Source organism: Etheostoma spectabile, chromosome 18, assembly GCF_008692095.1.
Source record: "Etheostoma spectabile isolate EspeVRDwgs_2016 chromosome 18, UIUC_Espe_1.0, whole genome shotgun sequence".
Classification (NCBI taxonomy): domain Eukaryota; kingdom Metazoa; phylum Chordata; class Actinopteri; order Perciformes; family Percidae; genus Etheostoma; species Etheostoma spectabile.
The window spans coordinates 3,490,211-3,511,086 of NC_045750.1; the positions used below are offsets into that span (position 1 = coordinate 3,490,211).

The 20,876-nt window shown below is 41.6% G+C and overlaps 1 protein-coding gene and 1 long non-coding RNA gene across 10 annotated transcripts in view; one reads left to right on the forward strand and one right to left on the reverse strand.

Annotated features, from left to right (window-relative positions):
• The window catches only part of myt1la (myelin transcription factor 1-like, a), a 78,923-nt gene that overhangs the window by 8,994 nt on the left and 49,053 nt on the right, over positions 1-20,876 (reverse strand). For 6 of the 9 annotated variants that reach the window (XM_032542738.1, XM_032542737.1, XM_032542736.1 and 3 more), the window contains 11 exons: positions 19,594-19,704; positions 18,897-19,117; positions 16,849-17,138; positions 15,265-15,282; positions 13,666-13,890; positions 7,103-7,254; positions 6,256-6,324; positions 4,854-4,916; positions 4,659-4,742; positions 1,172-1,399; positions 250-341 (listed from right to left, as the gene is read on the reverse strand). In XM_032542738.1, coding sequence (XP_032398629.1) covers positions 250-341; positions 1,172-1,399; positions 4,659-4,742; positions 4,854-4,916; positions 6,256-6,324; positions 7,103-7,254; positions 13,666-13,890; positions 15,265-15,282; positions 16,849-17,138; positions 18,897-19,117; positions 19,594-19,704 — 1,553 coding nt within the window. The remainder of the gene's footprint in view (positions 1-249; positions 342-1,171; positions 1,400-4,658; positions 4,743-4,853; positions 4,917-6,255; positions 6,325-7,102; positions 7,255-13,665; positions 13,891-15,264; positions 15,283-16,848; positions 17,139-18,896; positions 19,118-19,593; positions 19,705-20,876) is intronic. The other 3 variants (XM_032542743.1, XM_032542740.1, XM_032542741.1) reach the window with 2 other exon arrangements.
• On the forward strand, positions 72-20,789 carry LOC116706156 (uncharacterized). Its single transcript, XR_004336159.1, has 3 exons — positions 72-160; positions 17,488-17,491; positions 20,779-20,789. It is a non-coding gene; the product is annotated as an uncharacterized LOC116706156 (long non-coding RNA).

Consider the following 20,876-nt stretch of genomic DNA (forward strand, 5'->3'; position numbering starts at 1 on the left):
ATAAGGCTAATTTGCAACCCTTAGCATTTCTGCTCATATCTGTTACTACCCGAGCCGTACCGGAAACCCAGTCCGTTCAGGTCCTATCCCCTGACCAATGGGCTATCCTGAACTGAACCATTCAAGGTCAGTTCCTAACCTCAACCATCTACGCATATGCGTAGAAAGGATCCGGTATCTGGTATGGATCGGGCAGCCACAAAATACATTTGTTTTAGGTCAGGGTTAGGGTTTAGGTTTGGCTCTGACCTTTGCTTGCTCTTTGCTTGATTGTCAGCATCTCCACACCGCTCATCCTGGCTTTCTTCATGGCCGAGGAGGCACGGGGACAACCGGAGAGACTGAAATAAAACACACATACACACACATTGACGAAAGCTTCACTGCAAATGGATTATCAATCTGCTTCAAGTTCACGTGTCTGTGCTAGCTGATTCTAATTTAACCCTCATGTTGTCCTCGGGTCAAACTGACCCGTTTTCCTATATCAATGTTCTTTTTAATTACCCAAAATAACATGATTGAATCCACACAACGCTCTTTGGCAAGTACAAATCTCTACTTTCATAAATTTTTGGGGCGTCTTATTCAATTTCAAAGAATTTTTAGAAAAAAGTTGAAGTGGTTTTGAAATGGTATTGAGTAAAAGTTGACATATTCCAGTCTGTGATTATCCATCAACATCCATTCCTTTAATTTTAGTCTAAAGAATTCTTTATTTCTGCTTTTCTAACTCAAACATTAGGTATAATTTACTATAAATGAGCTTTATTGACCATAAATTCAAAAAATAACTTTAAAACTAAAGTTAATAAGTTAGTGTTACATAGTGTTGAAAATGTCAACAAAAGTGAAAAAAACTGAAAAAAGTGTTGGAAAAGGAACAAAAACGTAAGAAAAAGTAAAAAAAAAAAAATCTATTAAAAAAGCGTCAACAAAAGTGTTGAGTTTCAATTTTGACTGGAAGACAACATAAGGGTTGAAAAGAAAAAAATCAGTACAGCCTGTAAGGAAAAAAAAAAATCAAACTATGTATGTGTATTATGATTTGCAAAATGATTATCAGCATAAACATCAGAGCTGGAAAAAAACAACAACTTTCAGTTAAAACAGTTGTGGCATCAAAATCTAATTTCTGTGATACAGTTGAAACAGAATGACACAGAGCCACGCCCACCTCCGGTGCGTCAGGAAGCTCCCGCTGACGTGTCCCGAGCCGTCGCAACCTGGTGTGGGGCAGCTCATGCCGTCTGTCTTGCCGGATTTCCAGACAAACTGCGAGCCGTTGACGTAGCTGTCCTTCTGCCGCTTCGCCGCCAAGGGGCAGCCTGACGCGCTGCGGTGGGAGGCGTACTTCCCCGTCACGTGTCCCTGTCCGTCACAGCCCGGCACAGGACACCTGAGGGGAAGAAGAAACACACGAAGGTGGCACGGAGCGTCACAGTCAGCATTTAGGATGCCTTTGTTTTGGTTTTACTGTTACACCGCCGAGAAGGCATGCCGAGTACTTTCGAGCCAAGGCAGCTTTATTTGTAGAGCACATTTCAGCAACAGAGCAGTTCAAAGTGCTTTACATAAAATCTGTTAAAAAAAACAGATAAAACAGATAAAACAGAGGTATAAATAGTTAAAAATAAAAGCATTAAGACAGATAAAACCCTAACCCACTTTAGACTACCTTCCCACTAATTAGTCCATGTTAGTGCTCCTTTCGTGATCACCCCCAGTGTCTCTACCCTTCACGACTCTATTTTTAGAGACGTTACCTTTCGTCTCCTTGGACTCTTCTTCTCACTAATTAAGCCGATCTAGTGCTGCCTTTCGTGTCTACTTAACGACCGTCTTTGCGCAATTTCAGACTGAGAACACATGAAGAAAGAGACATCAGAGATGTTACGTTTGAACTAACTCTAACATTTCAAGCATCAGTGATGTAACTTTCGAATGTACAATTTTGTTCCCGAAAAAAGAGCCTGGGTCCAAATAAATAGTTGTTAGCAAATGACACGTATATTCTAGCATTGCTACGGGACACAGCTACAGTGGCTTGAGAAAGTTTACACACCCATGCTAAATTTGATTAACCCCTGTGTTGTCTTCAGGTCAAATTTGACCCGTTTTCAGAGTTTTTTTTTTTTTTTATATACGAAATAAAGGAAGTCGACACGGGGGAAAAATGTTGGGAAAAGCGGCAAAATTGAAGAAGAAAAAATACAAAATACAAAAAACTTCATAAAAAACCTTTTAAAAAAGCAACAAAAACGTTGAGATAAGGGGAAAAATGTTTAGCATGGTCAAAGGGAAGACAACACGAGGGTTAAAAAGAGAAATTGGGAAAAAAAAATTGGGAAATTGATCTTAATGCCTTAATTCACAAAATTTAGGAAAATCCAACCTTTTAAGGACACCAATTTTCTTTGTGAATAAATAATGTAATAATAAATAAATGTTCTTCCTTAAAATACAGGGGGCATAAATATACACACCCTAATGTTAAATTGTACATTATGTATTTGTTAATACTAAATGTCATTGCATACACTGCAATTTCTACAAGTCGTATGATTAACAAAAAAAACTGTCCAAAAGTGATAAAATACATATGCCGCAGAGTATCAGTCGGACTCCAAATTTGGATTGGTGTAAGAGAAATTAATATGTCTCCTCAAAGAATGGTCCTGGCTTTCAATTGCATTTCCAAGCTACAATAACATAACTTTGACAAAACAAAGCTGGCGAAAAGTTATTGACCATGACTATGATGTGTCTGCTGTAAGTTTAAAGTCTGCAAATGGGAATGAATTGAAACCAATCTAAAAACTGATGGAGGATTTGGATAATGTTTTGGTAAAAGTTATCCCTCTACAGTACAGTAAATGCAAAGTGTAGCTGTTGAGCTATGAAAAAGTGGTGCAGATAAAAAAAGGATCTGTTCACTACTCATTTGATGGAGGGAGGACTCACCTCCTCACCTACAATATCCCTCCCTCTCTCCCCTCCAGGGCCCTAAGGCCTCAGCGGTGTAACGGCGAGCAGGACAACACCCCTTGCTCTGCCGGTGAAACCTCCTCGACTTCCAGCCAGGCTGCCCGGCCTCCCGTATCCCAGAACGCCCTTCGCCGTGACATTTGTGCTGATTAGACTGAGCCGAGCGCCGGCGCGCTGCTCTCCAGCCGACCTCAGGTTAAGCTTAATTATGATTCCACCGCTAACGATGATGGTGGATGGGAACAGAGGTGGCAACAACAGCTGGCTGCAGACTGACACTAGCTGAACTTATTATTCACGAGCTCCTATTGGCTTAACATTATGGCTCTGCTTTAAGTAAAATCTCAAACGCTCGCTGGCGCTAACCTTTAGCGGACTCGGCCTGCTGGGAGCCAGAGGTGAAGTGGAGGACCGACCACAGCTTCCTCTCCAAAATATATATTTTTTCCAAAGTTAGAAAGGTCAGCGCACACAGGCAGCATGTTAAGAGAGAGTAGATTGATGAGTCTGTCGACAGCAGGACAGGCAGAGAGTCATAGTTTCTGTTTGGCACACCAGGAAATATGAACCTTGAATTTAGTCATAAAAATGGTATCAATACAAAAAAACTGAGTTCCAGAGGCAGAATTTAATTCAAAATATACATTTTCAAACTACTGCTGGATTAATCGATTAGTCAACAGACACAGAACTTATCAGCAACAATTTTAATAATCAATTAATCGTCATTTATCAACAATCACTTGCTGCTTTCCTCTGTTTTGTACGATTGTAAACTGAACATCTTTGGGTTTCGGACTGTTAGTTGGACAAAACAAGAAGTTTTTAGACTTTGGGCTGAAAAAATATTTTCCATCATTTTTTGGCCTTTAATGGGCTCAAAAAATGACCAATTAATCCTACATAATATAGCAATAATCATAATTTGCAGATGTATACTTTTTTGTTGACTCAATGTTCATCCTTTATTTATATACATATATCTACCCCATGACAAAAACCAGGATTTCAAAAACTGAAATATCGCGTTAACAGGAGTATTCAGACCCTTTGCTATGACTCTTGAAATTTAGCCCAGGTGCCTTCCATTTCTCTTGATCCTCTTTAAGTTTTTACACCTTGATTGGAGTCCACCTGTGGTTAATTCAACTGATTGGACATGATTTGGAAAGGCACGCACACCTGTCTATATAAGGTCTGACAGCTGATGAGTCGTGACGGCCTGCAGAGCTCAGAGACAGGATTGTGGCGAGGCACAAAGGTTGCATCAAAGGTTCCCAAGAGCATATCCTTCTTATATGGAAGAAGCTTAGAACAAATGACTCTTCCTAGATCTGATGAGAGTCCATTGATTGAAGTGACAGACACATGGAGTTTGCAGGACTCTCAGACAGTGACATAAAATAATCTGGTGTCATGAAACCAAGATTGAACTGTTTGGCTTTAATTCTAAGCGCTCTCTTATATCATTACCTGCACGGCACGATTAAACGGTGATGTGGGATTTGTGGGAAGAAGTGAAGAGATATCCTTAATAAAAAACCCTGATCCAGCGCTATTAGGGCCAAAGGTTCAACTTCCAACAGGACAAAAGCCCAAAGCCAAGAACAAACAGGAGTGACTTAGTGAAGTGAAGCCAAAAAAGCTCATTTGCTGCATAGAAACCTTACTTGATTGGCTCCTGGTCGTCCTTGTCCTCTTTGCTGTGAAGGATTTTGATGCCGCTCTTCTTGGCTCGTGGACAACCGGACAGACTGTGGGACAGAAGACCAAGTTAGAAAGACATAAACAGTGAAGGGCTGTATCTTTATTGGCTGTAGTGCCATGCGTGGCTGCAGCCTGTTGTAGTCTGATGGGTACTGTACCTCCTGTGGGAGGCGTAGTTTCCAGTGATGTGTCCGGATCCATCGCAGCCGGGGGTTGGACACCTGAGACACAAACGTTAACAGTGTCTTGGTTTTGAACAATGGACTTGACCCCCATTTGGACTCTGTAACCTCCACATTGCTCAGACTTGCAGACCAATAGTCTTTTCTGCTTAGGAAGGTTCCAAACTGAGTGAGTTGGCCCGATAGTAAAGTGGCAGCTTTGATAAGAGCTGGCAGAATTCTCTAAATGCTAATGAAAGGCGCTTCAATGCTTCCTTTCTTACCTTTAGCATAGAGTTGCAAAATTAAAAAGCAAGGAGTGAGCACAGTCGGATTCTCTGAGCAACGCAGTTGTCTTTGTCCAAGACTGTCCTCCCCCCAAAAAATAAGTTCTTTCTTTAAGCAACAATTACAACTCGTATTTACGATTGCGTTTAAAGTGGGGGTGCCCTCTAGTGGCCGTAGTAGTCATGACGGGAGCAAAGAAGTCAGTTGACGAAGAACAAGAGCACCAACGAGGCAGGGGGAGGGGGTTGATGGTTCAAACTAACACAGGACTTTCACCCAGGATACTAGGGTTCGTGTCTCGTTTTAAAAAACCAGTATATGGCGAGTTATTTTTTTCAACTTTATCAAACAAACGTACCCACGTCACATTGTTTCCACTAGACAAAATGGATGCCGGTCATGTGACCTGTAAGGTTTCATTCTACCGGTCAAATGGTGAAAAGTTCCGGGCAAATATTTTCCGTGTTTATTGCGCTTAAAAACAATTGATTGGTAGGCTATATAAAGATTAATATCATCAAGGGATGTAGATTTATTTATTGAAATGTAGGCTACAGGCACAGAGAGCAAAAGGATTAAATCAATGCAAATAACATTGTGCTGAATTAAGATAGGTCTATTTTCCATTTGCTAAGCAGAGGAAATAAAAGAATACAAACTACAGTCATTTTCTTAAATGAAAAAACATAAGCATTCATGTGTCTTTAAGGAGGTTTTTAAGTGTTTTATTCACACCAGTGGTCCCGAGTGGTGGATTTTAACCCAATCCTAACCCTGCATAACCTGAAGTCTGGTTTTAACCCAAATCACAATCTGTTTCTAAACCTAACCAAACTGCGACCGTTTTACGTGTTTAAAACATGTTACGTTCTCTGGGTTAGATATGAAAAAACGTTCCTGTGCATCATATTAGAGGGAGTAGGAATAAACAACCTGTATTGTCGCATGGTTCTGAGGAATTGTTAAGTCCTTTTCTTGACCTCGATGTGTTCGGAAAAGACATGGGAAATACGTTTTTTTGTTTTGTTTTCGACCCCAGGCTGGGTCTGGTTCAGTGTTCCTGACTGCAGCCCTGCTCTGAACATCAGGAGTACTGACTTTGTAGTCTCACCTGAGTTCTTGTGGGTTGGGCGTCATCACCCCGCGGATGTTCTTGTCGGCCAGCTGGCAGCTCGACAACCTGCAGCAGGGAAAGAGACACACGCTCAACACCAACAACATCCTCACTTGATCCATTTAAATGAAACATTTCTGTCTTGTGTCTTTGAGATGAGCAGCTTTTAAATAAAAAATACATTCTTCTTCTGTGTTTTTATAATTATGTTTATATGTACTGCTCAACTTCCAGGCCAGTTTGTAGGGACAACAAAAAAAGTGAAGTGTGGTTGGCTTCGGCTGAGTAGTCCTATGAAAGCGCTGGTTTGAGGTACGAATGAGCAGTGGTGGAAGAAATAATCAGATACTTTACCTATGTAAAGGTACTAATAACAGACACTGTAAAAATACTCTGTTAGAAGTATAAGTCCTGCATTGACAATGTTACTTAAGTCAAAGTATGTAAGTATAATTAGGAAAATGTTCTTAAAGTAATAAAAGCAATCTACTCAATTAGTAATGCAGGGAAATCCTTATTTTATAAACTGGAAACGATCCAAATAGTTGTGCGTTTAACTGGAAATGGGTTTTTCTGAGTCCGAATTTAAAATTAAAACCCAACATTTGTACTATGTAGTCCATATTAGACAGCACAAACCACCCCCTACACTGCGTTGTATACATGACGTAGAGGAAACATTGTTGTATTTCAGGTCTTTGTATTGTTGTGTGGTGTTTTCTTTTATTTGTACGTTGTTTGCATGTGTTTTTTTTTATCTCAGACTACCGACTGCAGTTAAAGTTTCCCATTTGGGACATGGGTTATGGTTAGGACTAGTACATGTTCATGTAGTGAGTCTTACGTGATGAGCTCCTTCTTGCTCTCCTTGCAGGGCGGGTACTTGTGGTGTTTGGGGCTGGGCATGGTGACCTCGGCCGGGTAGCGCTGCTCGTCCAGCAGCTCCTGGAAGGGATCCATCTCGTCGCTCTGGTGTAGGGACGAGAAATAAGAAGACTACGACACGTCACTACGGGCTCCGAGGGAACACGTTAACACATCTCCCTTTGGTTTTGGTGAGGGGAAAAACTTTCTGGGAGGTTTTTCATTTGCAACACGGCAAGACATTTTATTGGAAGACAGATATTTTACTGTTGTTAAGAAGTAGTTTGTCATTTTATCTTCTGTGGGACAGCTTTACTTTTTAGATTACTTTTTTCCCTTAACCCCTAACGGGATGTATGAGCGATCACAACTTCTGTCACATGGCTGAACAAACACTTTTGTGGTAATTTAAGCCATTTAAAACCTTTTAAAAGTCACTCAAACACCAGAAGCTTCCTCTTTGTTCACTGCTTAACTTTAGCAAAACACAGTTTTGGTGTTTATTCAGTGTGTTTACGTAGCTTTTCTGATCAACATGATTAAAATACACGGCAGTGTGTCATTAGTGGGTCCACAGTTCCATGAGTCGAGTTGAAATTGTGACGACGTGTGTTTTGTTGCTCGTCTTTACTGCAACAATGCATGCTTGGTGGCAAGGTGTATTTATTCTTATAGGAAAGAAATAAATGACCACATAATGTCATTTTATGTATAAAGCCTAATCTTTTGTTAAATGAAAAGGAATCTCTTCATTTTGATAAAAATTAACAGTTATGATCTCGATTAGAGCTGAAACACTAAGTCCATCGACGGAACAAAATGAAATATTTCCAGTTCCCTGCTTCAACGTGTGGATGTTTTGCTGCTTTTATTTATCTTACATAACAATAAACAGAATATCTTTAGGTTTTATTATTATTATTATTATTATTTTTATTGTTCAGACTACACTGGGTCTAAGGGAATTTTATTTTACAGGACTTATAAGTCACCTAGAAAATAAAAGTCAGTCGCAACCCTAATCACAATATAATTATGCCTAAAGAAATATGGAAATCAAGTTCTGTTCATTTCTGATTCAGACCAAAGAAAATCTACAGGGGCAGTTAAAAAAAAACTGCTTTCGCTTTGAAATAAATGTGATGTTCAGTAAATGGAAAGGAATCATTGGACTATTTATTATTATAGTTGGACAGTCTTGACAATCTCAAGAGCCTGTTTTCTTTTTGATGTTATGTATGTACACATCTACAGCACCACCAGATCAGCCCATTGTGGCATGGTGACCGTTGTAGCGGAATAAAAGTCTGAATATATGGAATAAAAGTCTGAATATTTGGAATAAAAGTATATTGAATGAACCTTGAATATATGGAATGAAAGTCTGAGTTTATGGAACGAAGGTCTGAGTATATGGAATGAATGAACCTTGAATATATGGAATGAAGGTCTTAGTATGTGGAATAAAAGTCGGAGTATATGGAATAAATACTTCAGTGAGACATATCAGCTCCAGTTAACTATTTTAAAGTCCTGCTGCAACAGAAGCACAGAAGCCTTTGTGTCTGTGAGCACTGCAGTCTGTAGTCTCTGCTCTGTAGTCCACACGTTACACCCCCCACCCCCCCCTCTGTTCGGGAGCAGAAATCGTTCAGGACTGTCTGAAGAATATCCCATCAGCTCCAGGCTCCTCAGTAATGTCGTGATTCATTAACAAACGCAATTACTCTCCTGATTAAAACCTTTCACTTCAGCGCTCTGAATCCAACGGGGCAAATGTAGCTATTTGCTGCATGGATTGCTCTGTGTGATAGCAGATCTGCGAGGATTTTAAAGCGTGCAGATGATCTATCGTGTTTTACTTATGTATTAGTGGTGTAATTCAGCATTTTAATGCACCGTGCTGGAGCTCCTGAAGCGTTCATTCAGAAAGCTGCTGGGCGTGAGCTGAGCTGACGCAGTGCTGCGTCCAGCCACACGAGAGCGCACCGAGGCTGCAGGAGAGCAGCGCTGCATCCGTCCATCAGCCGGTTATTTATCAAGCGACTAAAAGTAGAATTTAAACTCGAGTAAAAAAAAAAACTCCTTTTGTGTTTGCCCCTAGAATAAATGCTTTCACATTTTTCATCTTAAAAATACTCTGAAAAAGGGTGCCTGTTAGGGTCTCAGATGTTCTGGAGTGTTTATATATATATATATATATATATATATATATATATATATATATATATATATATATATATATAATATATATTATATACTGTGTATTTATAATATAAAAATGACATTATTTTGAATATGACTATATATACTGTGTGTATGTATGTGTATATATAGATATGTATACAGTGTATGTATATGTGTATAAATGTAATATGTGTGTGTGTGTGTGTGTGTGTATATACTGTATGTGTGTATATATGTAGTAGTTTCAAAGTGACTACTAGCAGCACAAAACATATCAAATTTCATTTTCCATTGTCTGCACTTGCCATACTAAATATAAATATCGCCATTTATTCTGTAAACTAAACACAGGTTTCAAGATTAGTATTTGCTGTTTAGTGGTGCGTTCAGTTGGGTCTCCCTAAAACATCAGACAGCTGCAGCTGATTCAGATCCTGCTGCTCGAGTCCTCACTAAGACCAAGAGACTGGATCACATCACTCCAGTCCTCACTAAGACCAAGAGACTGGATCACATCACTCCAGTCCTCACTAAGACCAAGAGACTGGATCACATCACTTCAGTCCTCACTAAGACCAAGAAAGGGGATCACATCACTCCAGTCCTCAATAAGACCAAGAAAGGGGATCACATCACTCCAGTCCTCACTAAGACCAAGAGACTGGATCACATCACTCCAGTCCTCACTAAGACCAAGAGACTGGATCACATCACTCCAGTCCTCACTAAGACCAAGAGACTGGATCACATCACTCCAGTCCTCACTAAGACCAAGAGACTGGATCACATCACTCCAGTCCTCACTAAGACCAAGAAAGGGGATCACATCACTCCAGTCCTCACTAAGACCAACAGACTGGATCACATCACTCCAGTCCTCACTAAGACCAAGAGACTGGATCACATCACTCCAGTCCTCACTAAGACCAAGAGACTGGATCACATCACTTCAGTCCTCACTAAGACCAAGAAAGGGGATCACATCACTCCAGTCCTCACTAAGACCAAGAAAGGGGATCACATCACTCCAGTCCTCACTAAGACCATGAAAGGGGATCACATCACTCCAGTCCTCAATAAGACCAAGAAAGGGGATCACATCACTCCAGTCCTCACTAAGACCAAGAGACTGATCACATCACTCCAGTCCTCACTAAGACCAAGAGACTGGATCACATCACTCCAGTCCTCACTAAGACCAGAGACTGGATCACATCACTCCAGTCCTCACTAAGACCAACAGACTGGATCACATCACTCCAGTCCTCACTAAGACCAAGAAGTGGATCACATCACTCCAGTCCTCACTAAGACCAACAGACTGGATCACATCACTCCAGTCCTCACTAAGACCAAGAGACTGGATCACATCACCTCAGTCCTCACTAAGACCAGAAAGCGGATCACATCACTTCCAGTCCTCACTAAGACCAAGAAAGGGGATCACATCACTCCAGTCTCCCCTAAGACCAAGAAAGGGATCCACATCACTCCAGTCCTCACTAAGACCAAGAAGGGATCACATCACTCCAGTCCTCATAAGACCAAGAAGGGGATCACATCACTCCAGTCCTCACTAAGACCAAGAAGGGATCACATCACTCCAGTCCTCACTAAGACCAAAACACTGGATCCACATCACTCCAGTCCTCACTAGACCAGAGAAGGGGATCACATCACTCCAGTCCTCACTAAGACCAGAAACTGGATCACATCACTCCAGTCCTCACTAAGACCAAGAGACAGGATCACATCACTCCAGTCCTCACTAAGACCAACAGACTGGATCACATCACTCCAGTCCTCACTAAGACCAAAAAAGGGGATCACATCACTCCATCCTCACTAAGCCCAAAAAAGGGATCACACCCCTTTCCAGTCCTCACTAAGACCAAGACGGGGATCAAAATCACTTCAGTCCTCACTAAGACCAAGAAGGGGATCACATCACTCCAGTCCTCACTAAGCCCAAGAAGGATCACATCACTCCAGTCTCACTAAGACCAAGATGGATCACATCACCCCAGTCCTCACTAAGACCAAGAGATGGATCCCACTCCAGTCCTCACTAAGACCAAGAGACTGGATCACATCACTCCAGTCTCACTAAGACCAAGAAAGGGGATCACATCACTCCAGTCCTCACTAAGACCAAGGGGACTGGATCAATCACTCCAGTCCTCACTAAACCAAGAGACTGGATCACATCATCCAGTCCTACTAAGACCAAGAGACTGGATCACATCACTCCAGTCCCACTAAGACCAAGAAAGGGGTTTCACATCACTCCAGCCCCTCACTAAACCAAAGACTGGATCACATCCCCTCCAGTCCTCACAAAGACCAAGAGACGGATCACATCACTCCAGTTCAGAAGTCCTTACACTGGCTTCCTGTCCCTCAAAAAATTTGGGTTTTCAAAATATTTTTGGGGTTTATAAAGCACAAAAGGTCTGCTTTCTGTCCCCAGAGTCAGGACTAATCAGTTTCTATGCTCCTCATATCTGGAACAAACTCCCAGAAAACTGCTGGTCCAACGCAACTCTTAATTCTTTTAAATCAAGGCTGAAGACCTTTCTTTTGGATGCTGCCTTTCTTTAAATATTTTTGGGGAATTTCTAACACTGCACTGTTCATTCTCGTATTTTATCTGTTTTTATATTTTTAATTGTTCATTACTGCTGTTCAATGTTTTATATAAAGCACTTTGAATTGCCCTGTTGCTGAAATGTGTTGTCCAGATAAAGCTGCCTTGCCTTTACACCCAATTCCTACCCTACATACGCTATGTAACTTAAAAAACTAACATAAGACAATTGATGTGTTCCGGTTTCAGAATGATGAAAACAGTTGGAGAACAAAACAGGAAGTTGTATTTTGCTCTGCAACTTTCATTTTTGGAAAATCGTACACATGCTGTAGCTTCCGTAAATGTAGCACTGCCTCCGCCCCCGTTGAGAATATGTCTTATTCTTTCCTTTCCTAACTTTCTTAGTTGTTTGGTGAATACAAATCCTGATCTGATTCAGATAATCTTCATGCCGCCTGATTGTCACTTATAGCATTTAAACTCCCTCTCTGCACTGGCTGTGACACACTTCCTTTAATATCAAAGTTCTTAAAACTTAATCAACATTTTCTCTTTTACAGCAATTTTGGTCTCTGTTTTTTTCTTCCCATATTATTTGGCTGCAGTCCTGAACGATTTCTATTTAGTGGCTCCAGGGTGAAGAATAACAACAAAAATCATACTGGGATGTACAACTTTGGCAAGCACCATCGTTCTGTGCAGTGTATATGCCTTTTGTTAGCAAAGTTGTACATACACACATACTGGACCTTTCCAAACCCACAAAATTCCCTCTTATGTATGTAAAGTGATGCAAAAATTATGCGTAGCAGCAACCAAAAATACGCCCTTGCAAAATAAAGTCCACAACATCTCTGTGGTGCTTTTCTGCTACGCATCACTGGACAATCATCCCCTTAAATAGCTTTTAAAGCGCAATCATCTCTTAATCTATGCCTGCGCCCTTTAATATAGACTCCCTAAATCTCTCAATTTTATGCCTCATATTATCCTTACTTGGCTTGATTAGGAAACAGGCTGCCTTAATATTAAATTAGGTGGCAGTGTGGAAGCATGACCAGCATTTAGAGCTTCAATTGGGTGGAAAAGTGATTTAATTTTTACATTTTCATATCACTTATTCAATGCATATACCTGACATTCATCTGCAAATTAAAGATTTAAGGTGGTCACTGAAACTTTGAACAGTTTTAACGGAATCTATTGTATAGAAATTACCCCAAGAATCTATTGATGTGTGCAAACATTACTGTTCATCTACAAACTGCTGAGGTACTTTGGATATAAATCACTGACGGATCTGCTGATGTTGTTTCTGTGACGTGAATGTATATTAACACTTCATTTCCGGGATTATTTCGGTGCTGCCGGAAATTCCACCGAATGTCCGTTACCTTCCGGTTTCTATGCGTTGGTGTTCTATCCTCCGGTGGATTTTTGAGGAATATGGTTCCCTGCGTCTCAGATCTCTGCAGGGTAAATCCAGACAGCTATCAGGCAAACTAAGTTTTCTGTTGCACGACTAAAAATACTTTAAAATGTACACATGTTCCACCAAAACAAGTTCCTTCCCGAGGCTATTTGCTACATTGCTCCGTCCGATTAGCCCATGACGATTGTGATCGGTTTAAAGAAATGCCGATAAACCAGAGCAGGTTTTTCCTCCCATCCCAGAAAGCTGTGTGGACTGGCCAGACCTTCCTCCTCAGCGCTGTGGAGGAAGGTCTGACAATGCAAGAGTAACGTAACATGGACCTTCCCGTTACCTCTTTGTGGTCCTGCTCGTCCCCCAGCCGCTTGATCTTGGTGTAGTTGACGGGCAGGTCCCAGCAGTCGGCTTCGCTCAGCTGGTAGCAGCGGCTGCTGAGCAGAGCCTGCCGCTGGGGCGACATCGGCTCCAGGGGGGTCAACACCGTCCCGCTGTCCTCTGGACCGCTGGGCTGACCGGCCACTTCCACCGCACCGCTGTCTTCCAGGTCGCCAACTGGACTCTGATGGAGAGAGGCAGCGTAAGGATCTGATGATCGCTGGTTGGCCTTAAACTGAATACAATATGGGGGGACAATCTTGAGGGTCGGTGCATCAAAGCAACATTTTCTAAGTTGGTCACAAATCTTTCATTGCACTTTCATAAAGTTAGGGGACTCAAAAGTTACAGATTAAATACTAGAACTGCAAGCAGTTATGAACCAAGGCCCACAGAGCAGGTTGCTGCCGCCGGTCCGCGGAAGCAACGCAAGTCGGACCTAAATGCCCAACGACAGGATGCAGGCTGCAGGTTGAGAGAAGAGTAGTTCGGAAAAATATTGTTTAAGTTTTTCATGATTTTGCAAGAAATGCCCACCTAGCATGTTCTCACAATTCTGACAAACGGGGCTACGTAGTGGTCGATTTGCTACATGTTTTGCCAACAGCATCAAGGGAACATGGCGAATGACTGAGTCGTGTCATCAGAATACTTTTGACTGCCATCTACAAAAAGTTGTTCATCTACAACTCTGCATTTTTTGGATTATCAAAAGTCATATGCTAAGTTTTTATCATCAGGGTCCACAAGTCTAAATGCACATTTTTGTGCAGTTCAGGGTTAGGATTTCCAAAAGTATGTTTTGGATGTATTGCTATATTGCTAATTGTTTAAATTCTTTTTACACAGACAGTTAAAGAAGCCCTTACCCCCTTGTTTTTGCACATAGTCTTAGTGGAGGAACACTTCCTGTTTTGACTGCCACCTACAGGAAATTGTTCCTGTACAGCATTTCTTGGATTATCAAAATTATTTTGTTGAGTTGTATTCATGAGCGTCCACTGAGTCTACGTGGACAATTCTGTGCCAATCAGACCTACGGTCTAGGAGGAGTTTGAAAAAGTAGTTTTTACATGTACATCCTACCACCCATGCACCCTCCCTCTAAATACCCACGTCCTTCAAACTTCATGTCCCATGTTCAGTTTTCTGTTAAAAGTTTGACATCTCAAGATATGCAGAATACCCTCATGGCCAGGTTTACAGTCGCCAGTGCTCCACCTGACTGATAAACTGATCTTCAAGTATAAAATCTGTGAAAAATGTGTGTTTGTTACGTGTTACTGTAAAAAAAAAAAAACTATGGCTGAAATATCATCGCTAGATTTTCCCTCTCCATTCTCAAATATCAACATCTGCCTCAAAATGTCAGTATCGGTCTGGGTATCGTGCAAAAGTTTGATTTATATCAATCTCAGACTACCTGTTTCAGATCTGGGTTCGTGCAATGCCACTATGAACGCACCCTTAAAGCATAATGTTCGTCTAAATTGGACTTGGGTTATGTTTTTATAGTTTAGGCTTTAATTTCTGGCGGTAATAATAACATTGTACTCACCAAGTTGACTGCTGAGATCTGGAAACATGGAAAACATGGGAAGAAACAGTTTATCCAGATTATCTAAACTACTTTTTTCAGAGGTAAAACAGCAAATGTGCGTACATGAAGTGTTGGTAATGATCCCTAGTAGTTCAAAGTTAAACCAAGACGTGAATCTGTAAATCTGCGATTGATGCTTAAAACAGACAGTTTGGGTCAAATTTGATTACCAGTAGCCTTTGTTTTTTCTTCTAAAGAAGTTTACAACCTGTCTGAACGTCTGTCTGCTCGTGACCCATCTTTTAGTGATTTCAACCCGTTCCCAGATCTCAACTTTTAGGTATGTGGGTACATTTGTTATCACTACTGATAGAAAAGATGGTCGAAACAATGCAAAGTCAGACTAAAGTTGTAATAAACCTGAATTCTTCTGTGACAACTCTCCATGATGAGCATTAGTCAAACTTTTACCATCTAATTTTGAAGACTTTATTTGATATCTAACATACGGTATATCCTATTCAGTGCTGTAGTCAAGACAACCGTTGTGGAGTCCAAGACCAGAACTAGTCGAGACTGAGTCATGTCCGAGTCCAAGTCAAGACCGAGTCCAAATGAGAGACAGTCAAGTCTTAATTTCCATCTTTCTGGTCAATTTTTTTGTTTTTTTGTTAATGTTATTATTTTTAATTGTTCCCCTGTATTGTTAAACATTCAGCACATTCAAAACTTCACGTGAGTTTTGGGATATTTTTTTAGGAATTATGTACATCTCAACAACAAATTAATTAGAGAATGAGACTGTGCTAAACTCGACTCGACGCCCCGCTTCTCAAGTCCCTCGACTCTACCGACTGCTTTCGTGGGAATTAATGGGAAGCGTTAAAATGACGATGACAATGGACCATAAGATGGTATGCTCCATAAAGGGGTGTCTGAAATTGTTGAAAAACATATTTACAGGTAACAGGGATGTACAGTACATACCCCCTGAACTGAATTTTTACCTCTTTTTTTTGAAGGGGGGACAAATCTATCTTTTATAAATATTGGAGGGGAGAAATTCCCCCCCCAAACTCTACGCCTAAGTTGGAGACCGGACTCAAGTACTACAGCACTGATCTTTTTAACCCTTGTTGTCTTCCCGTCGACCATGCACCTTTGTGTTTTTCTGGATTGAAATGTCAATTTTAGTATTTTGTCAATTTTATTCCAATTCTTTGTCACTTTTTTGACGTTTTTTAAAATTATGTTTTAGTCATTTTTTTTTAAAAAAATTGTCGCTTTTTACAATGTTTTTGATGGGTTTTTTTGTGTCACTTTTTCCGATGTTTGTGATGTTTTTTGCTTTTGTTTTTTTCAGCGTTTGAAAAAAGAATGTTTTTGTTGATTTGTTTTTTTTCCTGTATTTTTGTATTTTTTTTCAATATTAGTCATAGTTCTGATTCAGAAAGGTTTTGTAAACGGGTCAAATTTTACCCTAGGACAACAGCATGGTTAATGTCAAGGTGACGTTCTGATAATTATTATAAGGTTGTATTTTTTATGTGTATGAATGAATGTGTGATGAATGGCGTGTTTGTGCACACCGCCCCAGACTACCTGTGTCAGCAGGTCCTGGGGTTTCCCTCCCAGAGCGTGCGGGAGCTCCCTGCACCTGGTCGACAGGTTCAGGATGGCTGTGGCCGCCATGTGGGCCGCCTCCATGTCGTGGGTGTAGTCAAAGCTACTTTTACTGCAGGTGCTGCTGGCGCTGCTTCCTCCTCCTCCTCCTCCTCCTCCTCCGCCTCCTCCGCCGCCTCCGACTCCACAGCTCAGGCTGCTGCTGGTGCTGGGAGCGTAGCTGCTCGTCGTACTGCTGGCCGGGCTCGACGTCTTACAGTAGCGCTTAGCTAAGAGGAGGCACACACACACACACACACACACACACACACGCGTATGGTTGATTTGTTAGATCGGGGCTGGCGTTCAGCCAAACTGTGCAGCAGATGGATGAAAAATTTGAAAAAGAGCTTCTCATGCATTTGAAAACGAGCAACTAGACAGACTGATGAACAGAAAGGGAAAGGGACTGGTATTCTGTAGTAGTCCAATGCCAACAGTGAACTATTTACTAACAAGTATTGTGTGTGTGTGTGTGTGTATCACAGCCGGATATAATTTCGTTTTCTGTGCCATATAAACATCATTGAGCCAAATTGTTGCACTGAGTGAGATTACTACCCAAACACTAGTCTATAGCACTGTATCCGGACGTATCTATTAACCTTCCTCTTCCTTTGTGTTGGCGTTCTAACCCCCGGTGGATTTCAGATCTCTGCAGGGTGAATCCAGACAGCTAGCTAGACTATCTGACCAATCTGAGGTCCAATCTGAGGTTTCTGAACACGAAATGGAAAAAGGCTCATTTGAAAACATTTGAGCTATACCTTAGACGAAATCGCCTCGTCACTGTTTAAATATTTGCAGAACTCACAGACAGACGTAAAAGGTGGCAAATAGCATTGATTTATGAAAAAAATGTAAATGATGAAATATGGAGAAGTGTTTTTTGCCTAACAACAATTTAAAAATGTCGAATGGATCGAATGGGTTTCGAGCAACAGACGAGAAGTCGTAAAGTAACGAAAGACAGATAAACACATTGTTGGCTTTGCTTTTTCTGATTAGTTGACAACAATAAAAATATAGAATAACACCAGACGCGTTGTGTAGAAGGGGAGAGGAAAATAAAGACAAATGGAGGAGATAAGAGAGGCAGCAGTAGGAACAAAGAAAACGGGAGAAAGAAACAGCGAATGTGTGCTGGTGCGATGGTTGAATCGGGGCTCGGCCGGCTGGAGTGATGCTGATGGAGGGAAGGATGTTGGAAAAGGAGAGAGGGAGGGAGTCGTGACGGAGAGGGGAGCGCAGACACCTCGTCTAAAAAGCCTCCCTCTTGCCTGCGTCTCACTAATGGCTCCCAGCCAAAGACACAGGGCTCGCCTCCTAAATCTCCCTCCCTCCCTCCCTCTCTCTCTATCCACTGCTCAGAGGACACAGGCTCTTGGTTTGGCATTTCCATAACTCTGCTTTGCTTTCACTCTAGCCATGTGGAGAGGCAGAAAACACCCGCGTATTCAGCGCTACGGAATAACAAAGAGAACTGTAGTGTGTGTGTGTGTGTGTGTGTGTGTGTGTGTGTGTGTGTGTGTGTGTGGTGTGTGTGTGTGTGTGTGTGTGTGGTTGTGTGTGTGGGTGTGTGTGATGTTCTCCCTACAATGGAAAAATGAATGGAAATCCTACATTGCGGGCTCATTTTGCAGGTTTAATTCATCTGTTTTTTAGGCTCATTTAGATTTTTTAAAGAATTAAGATTAAAAACACCATGAATTCAATTCAATGTCTTTTTATGTTTGCCGGAGCTTGAGAATTTGTTATGTCAATAAACAGAAAACAGGATTAAGAATTTGACAGATTTTTCAGATAAATATCGACACCTGCGTATTCTCGTTACTACTTGTTATTCTTCATTTCAAATTCCAGTATTTTACTGGAGAGGCAGCGTCTGTGTGTTGTTGCCACCCACTATGACACATTTCTTTCCACCAGGAAAAGTCAACTCCTGAACAAAGAGGATGAATAAATGATGATTGATGGGTTTTTCTCACCATCGTATCCCTTCGGGGAGGTGTCTCGCCCGTGGTGGGACTTGGGTGTCGGGCCTCTCTTCCCGTAGCCGCCATGCTGGCTGTCGTAGCCGCCGTAGTCGTAACTCGTCTTGGAGTATTTTTCCAGCTCTTTGGCCAGGTTGGAGCGCGGCGTGCTGGTGGGAACGTTGTTTTTGTAGCCGTACTGAGGGATCTCCAGCTGCTTGACGAAACACATTGGCCTGAAAGGAAACCAGAAGCAAAAGATGGGTTCGAGATTCTGTTAAAAAATCCTATCGCAACCCTAAAAAAACCTAAATTGAGTTTATCGTTACATCCCTACTTCCCAGACAAGCCAGAAAGGGAACAGGGCTGAGTTAATGTGCTGGTGACTTCACTGCACCATTTGACATCCTTTTATGTAAAAGACACATTAAATGAAATCTTGAGACATTTTCTAAGCAAGGCTGGACTGTTTCACAGCTTTACTGCAATAATGAGCGTCCCCAGGTCATTAGAGTTCACATGATCCGTAGCTGCTGAGTGTGGGGACTGCACTGCACCATTCAGCATCCCTGATTTAAGAAACAAATGGTAAATTCTTCAAGTTTCTTGTATATGTGTAGATTTAAATGCCTCGTTGCACGACAAAACAGATCGTTATTATTCAAACCCGTTATCTTAAAGCTGGTCTCGCTCAACGTGGGTCTGGTGGTACCTGAGAACACGGTCTGACGTCTGATTGGTCTTGCTGCCGCTGTCAGTCGGGAGGATCTTCTCGTGGACCTTCGCCATCTTCTCTGCGGCAGCGATGGGACAGCCAGACAGACTGGAGGAGGGAGGGACACACACACACACACACACACACACACACACAAAGCATCTGGCTGAAGAGCAGTTCTGCTGTCAGTAACAGCAGTTAAAAATGAATTATGGATTTAATATGGCCTGTGTGATGACTGCATTACTGCTTTACTGACCAACAATGTGGGACTGGTTAACTGAAAGACTGACTGACTGGTTTACAAACTCAAAGTTTGACTGGATTACTGACTGAGGGTTTGACTTTTTTACTGACTAATGGTGCATGTCCATTGGCAGCGTCATTTCCCTGCTTCCCAGTCATTGTCTTTAATGAGCAAGGAGTGCAATGCATTCTGGTAGTGTTGCGCCCACATTTCAAGAAGCAGGGCGTCTTTTAAGGCCGATTATCTGTGATTTGAGTCTTTTCGGTGTGTGTGTTGTGCCGTCGTCAGTGGCCTTCATTTCGGCCGATTTGACATGTTGAATCAGAAGGCGGGCAGTCGGACTCAATGACCAATCTGATTGGTGGAGAGCTAACCTGGAAACGAGGAGCGGGATGAGCGTGACTGGAGTCTCTCAAAATCTGACGAAACTCTTTTAAACCAACCTTTGTCGATCTGAAATGAAGACAGATTCAGCAACTGCACGGCCTACTTCTCCTTAAAATGTTTTCAGAAACCGAGATCGTATTCAGAACGAACCGCCATGACGGTCTGGTTTAGATTTTTTTTTTAGGGCAACAATACAGATTAGCGCCGCCTGCTGTTATGGAGACCTATTACGTCTCGAGGCCCTTTTTGACCGACTCGGGGAGTCAGTCAGTCCGACTGCCTTTTCTGCCGAAGTGGTTCCGTGGTTATGAGGACTAATATGAGAGAGAAATTTGGTGATCATTGTTTAGGCCATCATTATACCACGTAAAGCCTTGTCAGGCTAATTACTGCTAACTAACATGCTATTTAATGTAAGTAATTAAACTTAAACAGTTGATGTAAGTCCAAACTGTCTGCGTGCTTCTCCTGGCAATACGGTGATTTGTCGACTATGCGACAGCAAGTCGCGTGGTTATGACACAATCGTTAGCCTATTTTTACGAAAGCGTCTGCTACGGAGCCAAAACGTGAGCTACAAGGTTCTATAGCCTTTTATACACTGTCATGTTTCTTTAGAAATAAACAACAGACAAATAGTCTTTAA